The 21,546-nt window shown below is 34.0% G+C and overlaps 1 protein-coding gene across 5 annotated transcripts in view; it reads right to left on the reverse strand.

The window, feature by feature from the left end:
* The window catches only part of DIAPH2 (diaphanous related formin 2), a 956,101-nt gene that overhangs the window by 420,903 nt on the left and 513,652 nt on the right, over nt 1–21,546 (reverse strand). For all 5 annotated transcript variants that reach the window (XM_035725382.1, XM_027607475.1, XM_035725381.1 and 2 more), the window contains one exon: nt 16,937–17,066. In XM_035725382.1, coding sequence (XP_035581275.1) covers nt 16,937–17,066 — 130 coding nt within the window. The remainder of the gene's footprint in view (nt 1–16,936; nt 17,067–21,546) is intronic.

The raw sequence follows: 21,546 nt of genomic DNA on the forward strand, positions 1-21,546 counted from the left end.
GATGCTACTACATATTATTTTATTTAAGTTTAGTATATTCTATTTGCCATGTTATTAAAGATCATTCAAGGTTTGACTTTACCAAAATATACTATATTATATGGTCCATAATTCACTTTATTATTTGTGTTATTCATAGCTATTTGGGATATTTCTAATTATTTACTGTTATAACTAATGTTACAATGAAATTCTTGTACATAAGTCTTGATGTCTATTTCTGATCATCTTTTTAAGACACATTAAAGATTTGCAATTAGTTTGAGGCTCTTGATATATTTTTCTTTCCAAAAAGGTGAAGTCATCTTGAACTTAGACCATTAATATATTAAATATCCCTTCTACACCACCTGTGCCAGCACTGAGTACATGATATAGCTTGTTTTTAACCTGAAAACTTGTATTGTGTTGTTTTATGTGCATTTCTTATATTACTGATGAGGCTGCACATTTTGGAATGTTTTTCTCCTGAGAATGTCTGTCCATCTACCACTGCCTTTTATTAATCATCACTAATCATTTCTAATGAATTTCTAAGTAAGCTGCGATATCAACTGATACAATAAATAGAAATGTTTGAGAGAATGCATTTTCCTCTAAAGATCATCTATTCACTGTGGACTGTAATAGTAAAAGATAAATGGACAAACACAAATTAATTTAAAACATGTCCAAACTACCATGAAATAGATAACTAAAGGAAAGTGACAAATTTAAAAGAAGGGATACAAATGTGCAACTCAGAATACATTAAAAAAAATTATTCACCACGATCAAGTAAAATTTATTCCTGGGATGCAAGGTGGTTCAATATTTCCAAATCAATCAATATAATAAATCACATCAACAAGAGAAAGGATAAAAACCATAATCATTTTAACAGATACATAAAGAGCATTTAACAAAGTACAACATCCATTCATGATAAAAACCCTCAACACAGTAGGCTTAGAGGGCACATACCTCAACATAATAAAGGCTGTATATGAAAAAGCCACAAGAACCATCATACTCAATGTTGAAAAATGGAGAGCTTTTCCACTAAGATCAGGAACAAGACAAAAATGTCCACTCTTACCACTTTTATTCGACATAGTCTGGGAAGTCCTAGCATGGCAATCAGGCAAGAAAAATAAGAGGTATCCAATTTGGAAAGGAAGAAGTGAAACTTTCACTATTTGCAGATTTCATGATGCTGTATAGAAACTATATAAAGAAAACCATAAAGACTCCACCAAAAAACTACTAGAACTGATAAATGAATTCAGTAAGGTTGCAGGATACAAAACAAATATAGAGAAACCTGTTGTATTACTATACATTAATAATGAAGTAGCAGAAATAGAAATTAAGAAAACATTCATATTTATGTTTGTACCAAAATAATAAAATACATAGGAATAAACTTAAGGAGATGAAAGACTTGTATTCTGAAAACTATACAACACTGATGAAAAAATTCAAGATGACACAAACAAATGGAAAGATATTCCATGCTCATGGATTGCAAGAATGAATATTGTTAAAATGTCTATACTACCCAAAGCAATCTACACATTTAATGTAATCCCTAATCCCTATGAAAACACCACCATCATTTTCCACAGAGCTAGAACAATCCTAAAATTTGTATGGAACCACTAAAGACCCTGAATAGCCAAAGAAATCTTGAAGAAGAAGACCAAAGCTTGAGGAATCACAATCTCAGATTTCAAGATATACTACAAAGCTGTAGTGATCAAAACAGTATGGTAATGGTACAAAAATAGACACATAGATCAATGAATCAGAAGAGAGATCTCAGAAATAAACCCATGATTATATGGTCAACTAATCTTTGATGAAGGAGGCAAGAATATGCAATTGGAAAAAGTCTCTTCAACAAATGCTGCTGGGAAAACTGGACAGCTATATGCAAAATAATGAAACTGGACCACTCTCTTACACCACACGCAAAAATAAACTCAAATCATAAAACTCCTAGAAGAGAACACAGACAGTAATTTCTCTGACATTGGCTATAGCGACATTTCTCTGGATATATCTTCTGAGGTGAGAGAAACAAAAGTAAAACTTTACTATAAAAACCTCTGCACAGCAAAGGAAACAATCAACACAACTAATAGACAAACTACTGAATGGGAGAAAACATTTGCAAATGACATATCTGATAAAGGGGTAGTATCAAAAATATAATAAGGCACTGATACAACTCAACACCCACAAAACAAAAAAATCAATTAAAAAATGGGCAGACGACATAAACAGACATTTCTCCATAGAACACATCCAGATGGCCAACAGACACATGAAAAGATGCTCAACATTAATTATGATGAGGGAAATACAAATCCAAACCACAATGAGATATCATCTCACATCTGTCAGGATGGCTAAAATCAAAAACACAAGACACAAGCATCGATGAGCATGTGGAGAAAAATGAACCCTCGTGCACTGTTGGTGGGAATGCAAGCTGATGCAGTCACTGTGTACTCCAGTGTGTACGGAGGCTCCTACCATATGATCCAGTAATTCCACAATTGGGTATTTACCCAAAGCATATGAAAACACTAATTTAAAAAGATATCTGCACCCCTTTGCTTATAGCAGCATTATTTAAAATAGGTAAATTATGCGTTCATCGATAGATGGAGTGTCCATCAATAGATGAAAGTGTCCATCAACAGATGCTCAAGTGTCCATCAATAGATGAATGGATAAATAAGAAGTGGTCTACATACCAAAATACATAAATAGTGGAATCTATATTCCTACACACAGACAGACAGACAGACAGACAGACAGACACACACACACACACACACACACACACACACACACAATGGAATATTACTCAGCCATACAAAAGAATTAGATCTTGCCATCTGCAAGACCATGGATGAATCTAGAGAGAATAATACGAAGTGAAATAAGTCAGAGAAAGAGAAATACCATATAATTTCAATTATATATGGAATTTAAGAAACAAATCAAACAGAAAAAAAGAGAGAGAAATAAAAAAGTTGACTCTTAAATATGGAGAACTAATTGATGGTTACCAGAGGGGACTTGGGTGGGGAGATGGGTGATACAGGTGATGGGGATTAAGAGTACACTTCTATTGATGGGGACTGCGTAAGGTATAAAATTGTTGAATCACTATATTGTACAACTAAAGCTAGTATAACACTGTATGTTATTTATGCTGAAATTAAAATTTTTAAAAATGTGCAACTCAGAGACTGAAAGTACTTTTACTATTAGAGTTAAATAAACATGTGCTTAGTTGATGACCATATCCCTCAAGAAGGTTGAGCAATGGAAATATTTATTCTTTGTTCATCATCACAGAGTGTGTTGTTCCTCTCTAAGGACATGTAGAAGGAAAAAGCAATTGAATGAAACCTTAAATCCTAACAATACCATTTTAATATATTTAAGAGTTTACTATAGTTTTAGAGTAAACCAAGAGTATTTGTATGATTTCATTGGGTGTTTCTAGTTATAATAATTAATGTTCTATTAAAATATAAAATTTACCAAGGTTCATGATGCTTTCTCAGTTTATCTTAAATTTATGAACAAAAAATTAATATTTTATATCTTTTTCAACTGTGTTCTTGCTATTACTCTCAATGTTGTTATATTAAAAAGAACAATGAATATAGAAGTATAGCCAAAATCTTAGCTCTTGTTAATCGTGTGACATTGAGCACTTTACTTAATCCTTCTGACACTCAGTCTCCTTTAGTATAAAACCATGGTTAATAAAGAACCTGGCTCTTAGTAACCTCTTTATAAATGGTAGTAGTTATTATTATCACTATTAGGTGTAAGAAAAAAATGCATAATTAAGTGAAAAAGAAATAGCTAACATAAACATTAGATACATACTGCTACAAATGCAAACAGGATCCATTTCTTTAAAATGCACATAAAAGTGCCTTATTATCATTTTTATTAATTATTATAAGATTCAAAATTCATACCTTTTTGATTTTCCCCTAGACATTTACTATTAATTATTTAGAATATTCAGTTAAAATTATAAGGTTTTTCTTTTCTTCCATGTTTATACATACTTAGGTCAAAGATATTCTAGGATATTGGAAATTTTATAACTGATTCTTGAATTTGGAACAATGATTCTTCCATCAAAGCTTAGAGAAATCATTTAAACTAAGATGAGCCTTTGCGATCATGTTCTTAGAGTCTTATTTCTAAAAGACTACAAGATGGAAAAAAGTAAAAAAAAGTAAAGAAAATAAACTTAATGACATCATATATTATTTCAGAAAGCTTTGTCATTTAATGAGCAGATTTTGATCTTCACTTTAAAAATGGGACTAAACAAGTGTAAAAAAACCTGATCGAAATCATCTGGAATTGATATCTCCATGACAGCTTCAATGATAAACTATTATTTATATATAATGCCTTTCTCCTCAGGCATTTCTACACTGAATATCTAATTTTGTTAGCATAATCACCTTGGGGGATAAGTGGGATAAATATGACCGTGTGTATTTTTCAAATTAAGAAACATTATTGTATAAATGAGCAAATATGCAACTGGTAGGTTAAATGATGAAACAATGATCCAAAAAGTAGGTAACAACAAAGTTGAAACTCAGATACATATCTCATGATTCTCATCCTTGAACATATTATTTCGAGCATGTATTTCTTTCAGATATGACCTTATCAGAATCCTTTGCCACGAAGCTCTTAGCTTCCAATAGGAGTCAGAGTTTTTTCTTTACTATTTCAGTGAATCTTCTCATAAAAATACCAACTCCATTCTGTTTTACATGGAAATACTGTTAAGCAGTTTCAGTCATATAAAATTGGAACAAGTATTACATTTGCTGTTTACTACTTTACCTCATTAACTTGAAGAATCCAAATTCCAGAAAAAGATCTTAAAGTCAAGAAATCACAACAGCAGTATAGCCCCCTGCAATGTTGTCCTTGTGTTCAAACCACATTTGAAATGTGTAAAAAGTGGAGAATAGAGGCACTGCTTAGGTACCTCTGATATAGTTCTTTACTCTCCCCAAATCCCCAATCCCTAAATCCCTAAACCAGTCTCATCCTTATCAGTGAATCCATCAAAAGGATTGGTAGTAGTTAAAACTGTAGTAAGGGTAACCATGTTGATTAGCAGATTCCACCAATTTTTCCAATATTTCCTAGAGGTACAATGGAATTTCCACTCAGAGCACTAGCCACCTCTTCTTCTGACTCTGCGGTGGCAGCAGACAGCTGCTTCTTTCTTCATTTCTCTTAGTTTTCTCCCTTTACTCTCCCCTCTTCACCTTGACAATACTACCTAATGTCAGTCCCTTAACCTCTTGCATTGAATATAACCTTGAGCTTCCTTTATTTCAGAGTCACTCAAATTATAACATTTGATGTATGAATATTCAATTTTTAACTAATGAGCTTGAATCCAGAATGAGATAAAACTGAGCAACATTCCCACATACCCTATTTCCTGATATTAAACCAAAGACACAGTGACAGCAATAATAGCAGTGACAGGTGCTTGGTGAAAATCTTAACTCAGAATGTGCTCAGGACACATTAAGATTCAATGATTTACAAGCTAGGGTAATATTGGTAACAACTATGGAAAGATCACCCTGAATGCTTACATGGTATATAATATGCTCGGGGGGGGGGGGTGCTAAATACGAGAACATACCTATCCACTCTAAAGACTAAAACACACTTGATAAAATCCTTAAGTGATGAACGACTTGCTGAAAAATAATTATTTACAATGACATCAGAGTAACTCTGACAGCAAATATTTATACAAGGCATGTGATCATTAAAACTAGCACACGGGAAAACAATGACCTTTTAGATTAACTGTAACTTTTCTCACTTTTTGTAAGTCATTACACATTTTAAAAATTTGAATGACCAGCTTTCTAAAAATGTTTTGTTGCAGCATGCATACATTGTGCACATAGGTTACCAGCTGAATTAATTTTCACAAAATAAACACCCATGTAACTAGGATCCAGATCAACAAAGAGAACATGACCAGCACTCTAGAAACCATCACATACTATCGCCTAGTCATTAACACATACCAAGAGTAACCATTATAATTATTTCTAACACCATATATATGTTTTGTTTTAAACAGCCACTTCTAAAGAATACTTTTTAAAGATCTGGTTTTCCGATGCCTAAGCCCCGCCTTAGAAGAGAAGTATTAAGATTAGAACAGAGATCAATGAATTAGAAACCAGAAACACAGAAGATCAGATCAATGAAACTAGAAGCTGGTTCTTTGAAAGAATTAATAAGATTGATAAACCACTGACCAGAATTATTCACAAGAGAAAGGACGCAAATTAATAAAATTATGAATGAAAGGGGAGAGATCACAACTAACACCAAGGAAATAGAAACAATTATTAGAAATTATTATCAACTATATGCCAATAAATTAAGCAACCTGGAAGAAATGGATGCCTTTCTGGAAACTTAAAAACCACCAAGACTGAAATAGAAAGAAATTGACAACTTGAATAGGCCAATAACCACTAATGAGATTGAAGCAGTGATCAAAAACATCCCAAAAAACAAGAGTCCAGGGCTGGATGGATTCCCTGGGGAATTCTAGCAAACATTCAAAGAGGAAATAATACCTATTAAAAAACAGAAACAGAAGGAAAACTTCCAGAATCATTCTATGAGGCCAGCATTACCTTAATCCCCAAACCAGGCGAAGACCTCATCAAAAAGGAGAATTTTAGACCAATATCCCTGATGAATATGGATTCCAAAATTCTCAACAAAATCCTAGCTACTAGGATCCAATAATACATTAAAAGGATCATCTACCATGACCAAGTGGGACCTAACCCTGGGATGCAAGGGTGGTTCGACATTCACAAATCAATCAATGTGACAGAACACATTAATAAGAGGAGAGAGAAGAACGATATGGTCCTCTCAACTGATACAGAAAAAGCATTTGACAAAATATAGCATCCTTTCGTGATTAAAACTCTTCAGAGTATAGGGATAGAGGGAACATTCCTCAAGTTCATATAATCCATCTATGAAAAACCCACAGCAAATATCATCCTCAATGGGGAAAAGATGAGAGCCTTTCCCTTAAGATCAGGAACATGACAAGGGTGCCCACTCTTGCCACTATTGTTCAACATAGTACTAGAAGTCCTAGCAACAGCAATCAGACAACAAAAAGAAATGAAAGGTATTCAAATTGGCAAAGAAGAAGTCAAACTCTCTCTTTTCGCAGATGACATGATACTCTATGTGGAAAACCCAAGACTCCACCCCCAAATTACTAGAACTTATACAGCAATTCAGTAACGTGGCAGGATACAAAATCAATGCACAGAAATAAGTTGATTTCTTACACACTAATAATGCAACTGTAGAAATAGAAATTAGAGAATCGATTCCAAACAACAGCACCAAAAATCATAAGATACCTAGAATTAGCCTTACCAAAGAGGTAAAGTATCTATACTCTTGGAACTATAGAACACTCATTGAAGAAATGGAAGAAGACACAAAAAGATGGAATAACATTCCATGCTAATGGATCAGAAGAATAAACATTGTTAAAATGTCTCTGCTACCCAGAGAAATCTATACCTTCAATGCCATCCCGATCAAAATTCCAATTACATTTTTCAAATTGCTGGAACAAACAATCCTAAAATTTGTATGGAATCGGAAAAGACCCTGAATCACCAAGGAAATGTTGAAAAAGAAAAACAAAGCTGGGGGCACCACGTTGCCCGATTTCAAGCTACATTACAAAGCAGTGATCACCAAGACAGAATGGTACTGGCACAAAAACAAACATATAGACCAATGGAACAGAATAAAGAGACCAGATATGGACTCTCAACTCTATGGTCAAATAATCTTCGACAAAGCAGGAAAAAATATGCAATGGAAAAAAGACAGTCTCTTCAATAAATCGTGCTGAGAAAATTGGACAGCCACATGCAGAAGAATGAAAATCGACCACTCCCTAACATCATACACAAAGATAAACTCAAAATGGATGAAAGACCTCAATGTGAGACAGGAATCCATCAAAATCCGGCAGTAACCTCTTTGACATTGCCCACAGCAACTTCTTTCAAGATACATCTACAAAGGCTAGTAAAACAAAAGCAAAAATGAACTTTTGGGACTTCATCAAGATAAAAACCTTCTGCACAGCAAAGGAAACAGTCAACAAAATAAAGAGGCGACCCACAGAATGGGAGAAGATATTTGCAAATGACACTACAGACAAAGTGCTGATTTCCAAGATCTATAAAGAACTTCTCAAACTCAATACCCAAAAAACAATCAAGTCAAAAAATGGGCAGAAGACATGAAAAGACACTTCTACAAAGAAGACATACAAATGGCTAACAGACACATGAAAAAACGTTCATCATCATTAACCATCAGGGAAATTCAAATCAAAACCATGTTGAGATACCACCTTACACCATTTAGAATGGCAAAAATGGACAAGGCAAGAAACGACAAATGTTGGAGAGGTTATGGAGAAAGGGGAACCCTCTTACACTGTTGGTGGGAATGCAAGTTGGTACAGCCATGTTGGAAAATAGTGGGGAGTTTCCTCAAAAAATTAAAAATAGAGCTACCCTATGACCCAGCAATTGCACTCCTGGGTATTTACCCCAAAAGACACAGATGTAGTGAAAAGAGGGGCCATATGCACCCCAATGATCATAGCAGCAATGTCCTCAATAGCCAAACTGTGGAAAGAGCCGAGATGCCCTTCAACAGATGAATGGATAAAGAAGATGTGGTCCGTATATACAATGGAATATTACTCAGCCATCAGAAAGGATGAATACCCAACTTTTACATCAACATGGATGGGACTGAAGGAGATTATGCTAATTAAATAAGTGAAGCAGAGAAAGTCAATTATCATATGGTTTCACTTATTTGTGGAACATAAGGAATAGCATGGAGGACATTAGGAAAAGGAAGGGAAAAATGAAGGGGGGGAATCAGAGGGGGAGGTGGGGTGGGGATGTGTTAGCCTGATGATGGGTATTAAGGAGGGCACATACTGCATTGAGCACTGGGTGTTATACGAAAACAATGAATCATGGATCACTTCATCAAAAACTAATGATGTATTATATGGTGACTAACATAACATAATAAAATAAAATTGAAAAAAATAAAGACCTGGTTTTCTACTTGTTGCTTAATGTGTGAGAAATTGAAAATTAAATATCTACAAATATACTTTAGCTAATTTAAGTACCCAGAAAGTTTAAGTATTGGGCTAAATAAAGATAGCAGCTAGGATCAGGTTGATGTTTAATAAACATTCACAGCACTGAATTTACAACACCATTACCATGTTAGATTTTGCCCTGCAGACTAATGACATCACACTTTATTTCAGAAAGCATCATGCCAGGATGCATCCATAAACATGGAAACCTTTATATTATAACGCAAGACAGTACAGGATCAAGAACCAAATGAAAAAGCTCACATAAGTACTAATGTAGAAGAGGTAAGTGAGAAGCCACTGAAAGTCACAACAACTGGGAAAGCTTTATATGGAGGGGTGAGATTTAGGCTGGACCCTCAAAAAGATACACAGGGCTCACAAGGGCTGAGAGAAAAGGAGTGGCATTTCTTTTTGGAAAAAGAACAGGATCCTAGGCTCTGATACATGAGGGATAAGGATGTGAGGCAGATAAGCTATGCACACAATTACTAACAGAAAAAGATTCTGGGATATAAAAGCTAAGGTATCCTGACAAATGCCTATGTGCCTAATGCCTACAAAAAATTGTTGACTTACATTGAAACATTTTACTCAAATCCAAATGGCAATGGTCTCTGCTTCCTTTCCCTACTGCCTGAAGATATTAATTTTTTCAACATTTTCCTCTAGAAATGAACATTAGAGTGTTTATATATTATGAATTGAAAACATTGGTTGGTAATGACTAGATTACTGACCAGCAAAAACAAAAACCAAAAATCCCAAAAAACATAAAAACAAAAAAAAATGACTTCTTTCCTAAATCCTTTTAACGTTTTAGGTTGAAAATTCATTTTCTATGCATGTTTTGGATCTTTTATTGTTTCTGTTATTTTAAAGAAATTCGCTGTTAAAAAAAAATATGGGTGACTTGGTGTAAGTAAGGAAGAAATATAACTTGAAAATTTATAAATCTGATTCCTTGAAATTTAATATTCCTTTAAATCTTATAATATATTTATGGTATCAATATGATAGAATTTAATTCATTCAGTAAAAATTATTTGTTACTTTTACAGTATATATGAAAAAGTCCAAAGGAAACTAAACAATTTTAACTACTTTTGTAAAACTGATGTAGTGGTATGATGTGTACTCAGAGTTTTTTTGGTTTGTTTTTTTAAAGACTTATTTATTTGACAGAGAGAGAGAGGGGTGCCTGAGTTGGGGGGGAGGCAGAGGAAGAGAATCTTCTTGTTGACTTCCCACTGAGTGTGGAGCCTTACGTGGGGCCTGATCCCACAACCCATGAAATCATGACCTAAGCCAAAACCAAGAGTCGACGCCCAACCGACTGAGCCACCCAGGCACCCCTGTACTCAGTTTTATATTCACATTGCTAACAGTTAAGTAAGGTCAATTCTACAGATATTTTGTCATATTGGTATATTATCATTCTGTGCTTCTAAAAAGTTAGACTACAATTCAAAAGTTTAAATCTGCTAGGAAATCCTACAATTTAATACTTTCTCACATCTTGGATTTTACGAGTCACTGCATGTTAAAAGCTCTAAAAACATAGGATTTTGTTCCCAATCTCAAAGATTTTTCAATAAAACTAACACTAGACAATATGAAAGTTTTTTTTTTCAGGAATTAGAACAAGAGAGAGATGTTTTAGCAGCTAGTAAGATAAAACATTGAGAAAGTTGGCTGCCATTAGTTCCTAATAGATTTTAATCCTTACTGTTCAACATAATCCTTTATGTTTTGGTGGCCTCCATAAGTTTAGATCCCATCCATTATTAGCTTGATAGTTTCCAATTTTAACTTTCTTGTTGAAAGAAGTAAAAATATAGACCAGGAAACATTGTTTATTTCTGGTGTCCTCTTCGTTCTAACTTATCTCCCCTTGTATTTATACTAAATAGTATTTTAGGGCTGCAATTCTCTTATTTGTCAACTTCCCACAATGTCTTAATTTGAAATATGCCTGTTATACTATAATGATATGCAGTGATTCAATTTAATAGACATTTATTGAGCATTTACTTCTCTCTGAGATGCTGTGCTAGCACTGAGACTGTAGGGACAAATCCAGAAAGTACAGAGAAAAATGAGCAATAGAATAAAAACTATGAATGTGGTATACACAATATTACTAATAAGGCTAAAATGCTGCTGTGATACAAAGTAAGGAGAGGGTAATTCTGTCAAAGTGGGGCTGCAGAGACTGGACACCACTACACAGAGGACGTGGCATTTACACTCCAGTAAATCTTTTATTTGGCTAGCATTTACTCCAATATGAGCATGAATCTCTGTTGTATATTTTAGACCACAAAGGAAGCAAAAGTGGAGCTGAAATAAATGTAATGAAATAACTCCAAAGTCTGCAAACCTTCATCGATTCTCCAAACTAGTTGTGTGATCATGGACAATTCCTTCATCATGCTGGGCCTCAGTTTCTTGAAGTATAAAATAATGAATTTGGACTAATTGCTATCTTGGGTCCCTTTTAGCAGGGATGAGATGATGTCTAAAGCTTCTGCCAGCTCTGGAATTTTGGAAAATGTTTTGACTTTTTCTTATTGTTGTTCTCCCAACTTTTTTACTCTGCTATTATTTTAGATTTTCCTTTTCCTTTTTTTTAATGATTTTTCTTTGTTAAAGATTTTATTTATTCATTTGATAGAGAGAGAGAGAGAGAGAGAGAGCACAAGCAGGGGAAGCAGCAGAGGCAGAGGGAGAAGCAGGCTCCCCGCTTAGCAGGGAGCCTGATGTAGGGCTTGATTCCAGGACCCTGGGATCATGATCCAAGCCCAAAGCATATGCCCAACTGACTGAGCCAGCCCAGTGCCCCCTTTTTCTTTATTTCATGCATTTTTCCCTACAATATTTCTTCTAGTCTGAACTTTTTATAAAGAAGTCAGAGTAGATAAATAGCTAATCAGAGTTACTAATATGACATGGAAAGATGGCAGATATCAAAAGGTATTGTTGGTCATGAAAATTTACAATTGATTTAATTCGTAAGAAATTAATACTTTTTATAAGAAACGACAGCTTTTATTTTGTAGGATGGCACTAATTTAACTGAAGTGAAACCCATTTCATATTTATGTGAAACCTTAGGATTAATAGTGCTTTCAAATACATTAATATAATTTTTCCCTGTTGAGTGGAATAGTTTTAATTAAACATTACTAACTCTTTTGGTTTAATCCCTGGAGCCAACCTATAAAACAATAGAGGTTTTAAATCAAATGGTAAAAATCCGTAAAGCTCAAAGTTAAAGTGATAGCCACAGTGGTAGGGAAAACAATAAAGAAACTTATAAAATATGTCTAGTAAACCAGCAATGCTTAATACTATATCTATCTATTTATATATATATATAATTATGCACACAAAATAAACACACACACAATCGTTAAAACTAATCATCAGGGGGGTGCCTGGGTGGCTCAGTTGGTTAAGCAACTGCCTTCAGCTCAGGTCATGATCCTGGAGTCCTGGGATTGAGTCCCACATCGGGCTCCTGGCTCAACGGGGAGCCTGCTTCTCCCTCTGACCCTCTACCCTCTCATGCTGTTTCTCTCTAGCTCGCTCTCTAATAAATGAATAAACAAATAAAATCTTAAAAAAAAAAAACTAATCATCAGGGGAGAGGTAATTTGGTTTATCAAAAGTATTCTAGGGGTACCTGGGTGGCTTAGTCAGTTAAGAGTCTTCCTTTGGTTCAGGACTGGGATCAAGCCCTGTGTCGGGCTCCCTGCTCAGCAGGGAGTCTGCCTCTCCCTCTCCCCTTCCCCACTGCCTGTGCTGTCACTTTCGCTCTCAAATAAAAAAATAAAATCTTTAAAAAAAAGTATTTTAAATATTTTAAAGGCATCAGAGTTTCTATAGCAATCATTTCTTTTCTCTCTAAAGGCTCATTGGTATGTCAAACGTGAATGAAAGGACCTGCAGATTTGTAATTTAACCTCAAATAAAATGACCAGAGCAATATTATTTTATTAATTTCACTTGTAATAAAATTACACTGTAGTGTTTGATGCTGAACTTCATAAGGGATATGAGAATGTCTATTTAGAAGAAAGTTAGGTACTCTACTACTCCCTTACCCTGCCTGCTTGCCTCCCTGCTCCTGATAAAACCTAAATAGATAAATAAGTGAAACCAAACCAAAACAAAACCATTGTATCATTCTTTAGGTAATGCTTCATGAACTTTTCTTACCCAAGTACTCCAAATGGAAGAGAAGATTGAACAAACACCCTTAGGGATCTATTGCAAGTGTGAAATTTCTTTGAAGTCATTTGTTTTATTTTTAAAAATTCATGTGGATTTTGAATTTTGTTTCATAATATATATCTGTTTTAATGTGAAAATGATGTTTCCCCCAATATCTTTGAGTTAACAGAGCTCTAGAAGATATGCTAAGTTGTACCATAGTTTTGCATATTCAAAGATACACACAATTTTAGAAGCTTAGCTAAAGAATAAACATGATTATAAAATAAATTTTTCCACAGATCACACATATTTCCTACCTTCAGTTTTCCTTTCACTTTAAGGCATTTTTTTGTCAGTCAATTAGAGGCCTATAACTCTACTACTCAACTGAAATAAATTTAATTGCTATACCAGAAGCAAAGATCTCTATGTTATCAAAATTGATACTTGGGTTCCAAAAATCCAAAAACATAGAAAAAAGCTATGAATAGTCAAACAGTTGTTCTCTAAGTATAAGTTATAGGGGCACCTGGGTCGCTCAGTTGGTTAAGCACCTGACTCTTGATTTCAGCTCAGGTTATGATCTCAGGGTCATGAGATCGAGCCTTGTGTCAAACTCCACACTCAGCGTGGAATCGGCTTGAGATTCTCTCTCCCTCTGCCCCTTCTCCCGCTCTCTCTTTCACTCTCTCTCTCTCAAATAAATGAATAAATCTCAAAAAAATAAATATGAACTTCTATAATTCAATCATTAACTTAATTAGTTTCATCTTACCAATATTTCTCTAGTTTGAAAAGAAAGGTACTTTTTGTATTTTTGAAGGTGATCATTTCACATCAAGACAGTCCATCATCAAATAAAATTGATTATATAGTATTGATCTATTTGTATTTTTGCTGGTTGACTATATACATGCTATATACAGTACTGGGGGTGACAGAATGTGATTCAAACAAGACTGAACTGTATATTATGCTAATAAGACAAGTTAGACTCAAATATCAAGGAAAAGTATTTAACCTCTTATAAGTAAGAGGTAATTGGCTTGACCTTTCACCCTGTTTTGTTTTGTTCCCCTGTAGACTAAATTCCAGAGTATTTCTTCCTAGGGCTCTAGTAGCAAAATATTTTTAAAAAATGGATTCTGAACAGGGATTTTACAAGTGATAGTCAGTTGTCTTAGAGGACAGGGCTGGTGAGATTTCTAGGCATGGGATGCAGCATGAAATCATACACAGACAGGATTATCAGAAAGGAATAAAATAGCTCAAGAGAATATATGACTCGACACACTGAAATGAGACCTAGGAGGAAATGAAAAAGGGATGCAAGCAGGTGGAATGCGTGTAAGAATTTGAGTTGAGGCTGAATTTCATAGGGAAAGAAAAAGAACTAGACAAAATAACTTGAGAGTGGGTATTGCTGTGGCCCTAACAGTGAGACAGTAAGACGATTTCTGGCAACAGTCTTTTGAAAACACTGGGAGGAAGAATACAGAAAAGCAGAAATAATCAAAATGTAACAGAGATTTTGCTCTTGACATACACAGGGAGAAAGCAGTTGGTGATAGTGTAAAATAAAAATATGAAAGTATTTATCAAAAGCCCAGACACAGGAAACAAACAAATAGAACTGGATATAACACATAGTTAGCTGAGACTATAGGAACTATAGGCACCCTTTTGATTATCCCCTTCTAACAAGACAATAGCAGCAACTACAATATTCATAGTAGTGTATCGATATTATGACTACTACTACTATAAAGATAGTGGTATAGCAAGAGCTACATACTTACTATGTGCCAAGCCTTTTACTGAATGCTTTAAACATGTCAACTCATGTGATCTTGTTACTATCATTCCCATTTTACAGATGAGGAAACAAAAACTTGGAAGTTTAAATTACTAGCTCAAGGTTATAGAACCAAGAAGTTATATAGCTAGGATTAGAACTTTAAAATATCTAACTCAGAAGGCTGTGCACTATAAGCTGACTTCATCAATAGCAATAGTGGCTAAGAGTGTGTATGAAATTATATAGACATAGATATATAATATGGAAATATAGATAAGCTAGTATTTAGACTTAAAATTCAAAGCTGATATAAGCTTCATTCTACATTTCATTACAGTTGTTCCAGATTATTTTGACTAAAAATGTTTATCAGATATATTCATGTAAAGTATCCTCAATGTAAGAATTAAAAATTTAAAAATCAGGAATTAAAAATCATCATTATAAAATTGACAGATCATTTTAACATATTCTTGACAGAACTCTCAAAATCTTTCTGAAATTGAATCTATGTATTAAACAAATAAAACTTAGAAAAAAATTCTGCTAAAGGGCAATTAAAAAGTAGTGATAGCACTGAAATGATCTAATAATTGTCTTTGTGTCATTTCTCATGTTTCCAATTACAAATTTTCCATTTCTCTATAACTCTAAGGACTTTCAGTAAGGACTCAAAAGCATATACCTTTTCCAAGTTTATTACAAGCCTTATAAACCTGTTAGTGTTCATTAAAGGGGAGAAACTGCATGCCTATAAACCCAGAATACTGTTTGTATAATATTGTTCAGTGGTGAGGGCACCTGGGTGGCTCAGTCGGTTAAGCTTCTGACTCTTGGTTTCACCTCAGGTCATGATCTTAGCCCTGCGTTGGACTCTGAACTCACTGTGGAGTCTGCTTAAGACTCTCTCTCTCTCCCTCTCCCTCTGCCCCTCTCCCCCAAATAAATAAATAAAATCTTAAAAAAAAATAATATTGTTCAATGGTCATCTCTGCTGGTCTGGTATTATCAATCAAACCCTCAATGTATTTCTTTAATTTAATCCAGTGTGCCTCATTTTGTGATCCCAGGACCAGAATAACAATAGGAGACAGAGTATGACTCCATAGTACTATTATTTTCTTTATTAAAAAAAAAAAACCTTTAAGAGATGATGTAAAATTATACTCACTATTAAGTATAGCAGCAGCTCTCTGGCAATTGCTTTTCTACAGAACTTCTATATCTTGGCTCTTCGATTTAACAACACACATTTGTGACTACAGTCCTATTTACTAACATGTAAATAATGTGGAATAATAGAACATTTAGAAAATTTGTAAGCAAGAACTCACAATCATTTTGATATCATCAAAAGCCCATGGTATACTTCCCTTGTAAACAATATATATTTAAGTATTTATGAAATGAATGAATGAACATACTATCAGATCAGAGATGTGAAGGCGTCAATAACCTAGCAATGTTAAAAAATAAAGTAAGTAAAAAATAGGTCATTAAATGTGCTATACTATCAAATATAAACTAATGGAAATGATCTTCCTGCTTTTCAAATATCAGTAAACAGAAAAAATAAAATTAATGTTTATTTAATCTTACCACTTAGAATAGTCTCAAAATAGTTACTAATCAATTACCTTTGCTTGCACTTTCTACATGTTCCAGCTCTTCAGGAAATTTCAGGATATCCCGGTATTTTTCCTCACAAATTTCAGCAATAAAATGCAAGAGGGTTGTTTTTTGATCTGCTGACTTAGTATCTCTGATCTGGAATGAAATAACAGTATTTTTAGTATATTTTCGGTAATGTAAATATAGACTTTATTCTTAAACAAGTGAAATGAATGGATGAACTCAATTCATTATAACTAATTTAAATTTTTTTAAAAAGTTAGGGGTGCCTCGGTGGCTCAGCTGGTTAAGTGCCTGACCCTTGTTTTGGCTCAGGTCATGGTCTCAGAGTCATGAGATGGAGCCCTGCGATAGGCTCTGCGCTGTGTGGAGTCCACTTGAGATTCTCTCCCTTTCCCTCTGCCCTCCCCCTACTCATGCTCTCTCCCTTGCTCTCTAAAATAAATAATAGATAAAATCTTTAACAAAAAATTTTTTTTAAAGTTAGGGGTAGCTTTCAAATGGGGTCTAGCAATAATGCTCTAGATTTTAAAAGGAACACCATTATTTTAAAATGCAAAAGATGACCAAAACCAGCCAACATTTAAATTTTAATATATAAATTTTAAAATATCTAATTATGGCAAAATGAACTATCCTCTGAGAATAGAGCATTAATTTAAGTATTGATAATTACAGTCAAAGTTAATGTGTCTTTATGTTATCAGCATTTGTTCTTTGCTTTATCATCGAAATATATTCTTGGAAGCTATATTTGTTTGTGAGGTTATATTTATTTGTAGCCATTATTGATGAAAATTAATGTAAAAAAATACATTTTACCCTCCTTGTATGGGCCATCAATAAGAAAAGCTGAAAAGTTCTTATGCTGATTTACAAATAGAATCTGACCACACAATTGTGATGACAAGTTTTTTTCTGCTTATGTACGGTATTTCCTTTTCAGAGATATTTTTAGAAAAGAGATGCTATAGTTAGAATGATAAAAATCTTTAAAGTATAGGACAAAAAAAATCTATGATGAAAATCTGTTTTAATATAACATTCATATTAGACTAAGCTGCAAAAGAAATCAAGGATTTACCTACAAACAAAGGATAAATAAGGAATAAAGTTCTCTCATTGTATTGGGTGTTTTAATTCTATAATCCTTAGACAATGGGTTTGCCCACTGATATGCATACTGATTTGGGGTTTTTAGCTTTAAGGATTACTCTGTTTAGAATAAATTCCTCCCAGACAGGTTTATGAAAAGGCTTTGGAAGATACTTAGGTAATTAAAAGAATATTTAATACCTACTGTTTTAGTGGCAAAGGAAAAAAAAAACACATTTAATCAATCAGACCCATACTGAATCTGTTTTGTACTACAGCTTTTTAACAATTATTTATGTCTCCAGGATATGGAGAACTTAAAGGAAATACAGTCTTAAGGCTCAATACAAACAACCACAGGAGGCATGATGTTGACGGTTCAGGTCACAAGGTCACAGTGATTTCTTTTAGAATTTCTGGGATTACTTTATCCCACATAGGTGAAATATTTAAAATTTTGCATTATCTTGCTGATCCGCCTAATACTTTCAAGTACTACAAGGTTAAAATTTTGGGTGCCTGGGTGGCTCAGTCGTTAAGCATCTGCCTTCGGCTCAGGTCATGATCCCAGGGTCCTGGGATCGAGTCCCACATCAGGCTCCCTCCTTGGTGGGAAGCCCGCTCTCCCTCTCCCACTCCCGCTGCTTGTGTTCCTGCTCTCACTATTTCTGTCTCTGTCAAACAAATAAATAAAATCTTAAAAAAAAAAACGACACAATTTAAGGACAAGCTGTAAGAATGAACAGCAACAACACCTCAAGGGCAATTTGTGTTAAGTAAGGCCTGTTGCTCTAGAGGAATCAATGGGAGGTTCACATTCCTAAAGAGAGGTCTTTACCTGGGATTACAGGGTTACATGTTTACAAAGTGCATCATTTTCAGAGTATGCTGGATATTACAATTTATAAGAAAATTCATGTTTTCTTTTTTTCTTACAAATTACCTGAATTCCTAAATCCTAAAAACATTAGGTGTTTAGGAAAAATTGAAGGTGCATCTTCCTGAAGGAAAGGGAATTAAACTGTATTTTATAAACTCTGTAGACTATACAGACATACACACACCACGACCACCACTAATAACAACAACAAAACCCTACCTAATTTTTCAGAACACCAAATTGTAAAAGTATATATATTTTAAATATTTTACATGCATATGGTCAATACCGGAAAACACAAAAATAGAAAAATAGCATTATGCTCATATGTAAAATTTATGGGTGATTTAAAAATCAGCTTTTGGCATGCATACTTATGAATGCTTACTTTAAGAAACAGTTTTTAATTGATAAATATTTATTCAGAATCAGGTCCATTAATTTAATTCCTGTTAAGAAATTTAGTAGAGTCAATGGTTACATTCCAAAAAGATAAATGAAGCATAACATTTCAGCTACATAAATATCCTGGTATCTTTGTTAAAATCAGAGAGTTACAGAGAGAGCATGGGTATGCTTAAAAAAAAAAAAAAAACTGAACTATTTCTTTCAACGCATGGGCAAACATGGACAAGTGCCTGTTTTGTCAAGCTGAGGAATATCTTGGTATGGGAGACAAACTGTTAAATCTGTATTGCAATATTTATTTTTTAAATAACTTCACACAGAGAGTCTACTTTAAGGTTATAAACTGGCAGGGAATAATTGTGACAAGTATGTGGTCTTTTTAATTTTTCTCTCTATATATGACCCTTAGACCAATAATTTTAAGATAAATATATACTATTAAAATACAGGGGGAAATAATTTTTGACTTATTATATTTACTTTGTATTACCATGTCTTCAGCCTCTCTTACTGCATCTACACCATTCACACATTAGGAACTATCTCTCTCTCAGGACCTATTGTGTTGTTCAATGTCAACACAGAAGGCAACTAAGAACGTTCACCTTTATCAATTCTAAAGGTTAATAGCATTTATCCAATAATTTGCTCTTCCAAGTATACTAGTTGGATATACACATCTCTTGGGGTAATCCAAACTAATCTAATCTGAGTATGTGTAAAATCACTTCCAAAGTGTTTGAGTTATTTTATTAAGAAATAAAACTGATTTCCATTTGGTATCTGGTTAACTTGAAATTATGTTAATTTTGTATTAACATCAAATATTCCATTAATACTTGTCCAGATTGCCTAAGTCTCAGTAGTGGCTATACTGTCAACATTTCAAGGTTTGCTTCCATCAGGAGCCTAGTGCCTTTTGGCAACCCTGCCTATGCTTTCCCTGTCTCCCTCTCACCAGCCACAGTTAGGCAGAGGTATGAGATAGATACACAACTTCTCTTTGTAAGATACAAAAGGATGAAAAAAATACCCTACATTCTTATGTCTTGCATGTATTTCCACATAATAAAAACACAAACAGTTCCAGAAATTGGAAATATTTGCAAGAGCTAAAAATGTTTTATAATATTTTAATAAGCTATTATCAACCAATGATAACAATAAAAATAAGATAGAGCAATTCACTATATTCACTGATAAAGCACCATCATTTAATAAACCATAGAGTGATTTTAATTATAATCATCTGACCCAAAAATGTTACACATAAAGATTAATAACTGAATTTATACTAACTGTATCTACCTATTCTTTAATAAATTTCTGAAATGGTACATGAATATAAATACGTTTAACAGAACAACACCTATATCTACAGCAAGTTCTGATAGTTTATTTTTCTAATAAATATGAAGGCTGTATTATGAAAGATAATATTTACATTGGACATTTCCAATACATTTCCAACATTATAACTTAGGCAGATAGCAAAATATCTGAATAACTAATTGCCATGTAAAATATATTTTTTTCAAATACTTTCAGTCAAGCCTGAAAATCTAGTTTTGCCCTCTCTTTGAAATTAGGTGGTTCTGAGCACACAGAAGCCAGCACACAGTCAGAGAGCCTGAAACAACATTTTAATCATCTACGTCAGTCACACTCAATCTTTTTTTTGAAGGACTCCTTCTGTAGGTAATTTTCCCCTCTGCTGAGATTTAAGCCTATTTCTTCTTGCTCTGTCCTCAGTGGGAACTGAAAATAACTGGTCACTATCCTCTGTATAACCACACTTCACAGAGGGAAAGCTCCCTTTTCATGTGTCCTGTTCTTTAAACCAAACAATTTTAGTAAATTTAACCTCTCCACACAGATCTTAGTTTTCAAATGTTTAACTCTGAAAAGATAATAAGAATCCACTCAAAGTTTCCATTATAAAGTCTCCCTGCATCTACTAGAAAAGCATACAAACTTCTTGGTTTTGCATATATGGCCCTTTGTGAGCTGGCCCTTGCCTACTTTTCTAACATGTCCCCTGATGCTTTCTGATGTATGCCCAACTCTTTCGTCTGATTACAAATGCATGAACACACCACGTAATGTCATGCCCTCGTGCCTTTGCACATCTTGTTCTCTCTCTCGACTCCCCTTCCATCTTCCCCTTTTTGTTCTATCTGCCATGTGAATACCTACTCATATTTCAAGACCACTCAACTATCACCTCCAATC

This window comes from Zalophus californianus, chromosome X (genome assembly GCF_009762305.2).
Source record: "Zalophus californianus isolate mZalCal1 chromosome X, mZalCal1.pri.v2, whole genome shotgun sequence".
NCBI classification, from domain to species: Eukaryota; Metazoa; Chordata; class Mammalia; order Carnivora; family Otariidae; genus Zalophus; species Zalophus californianus.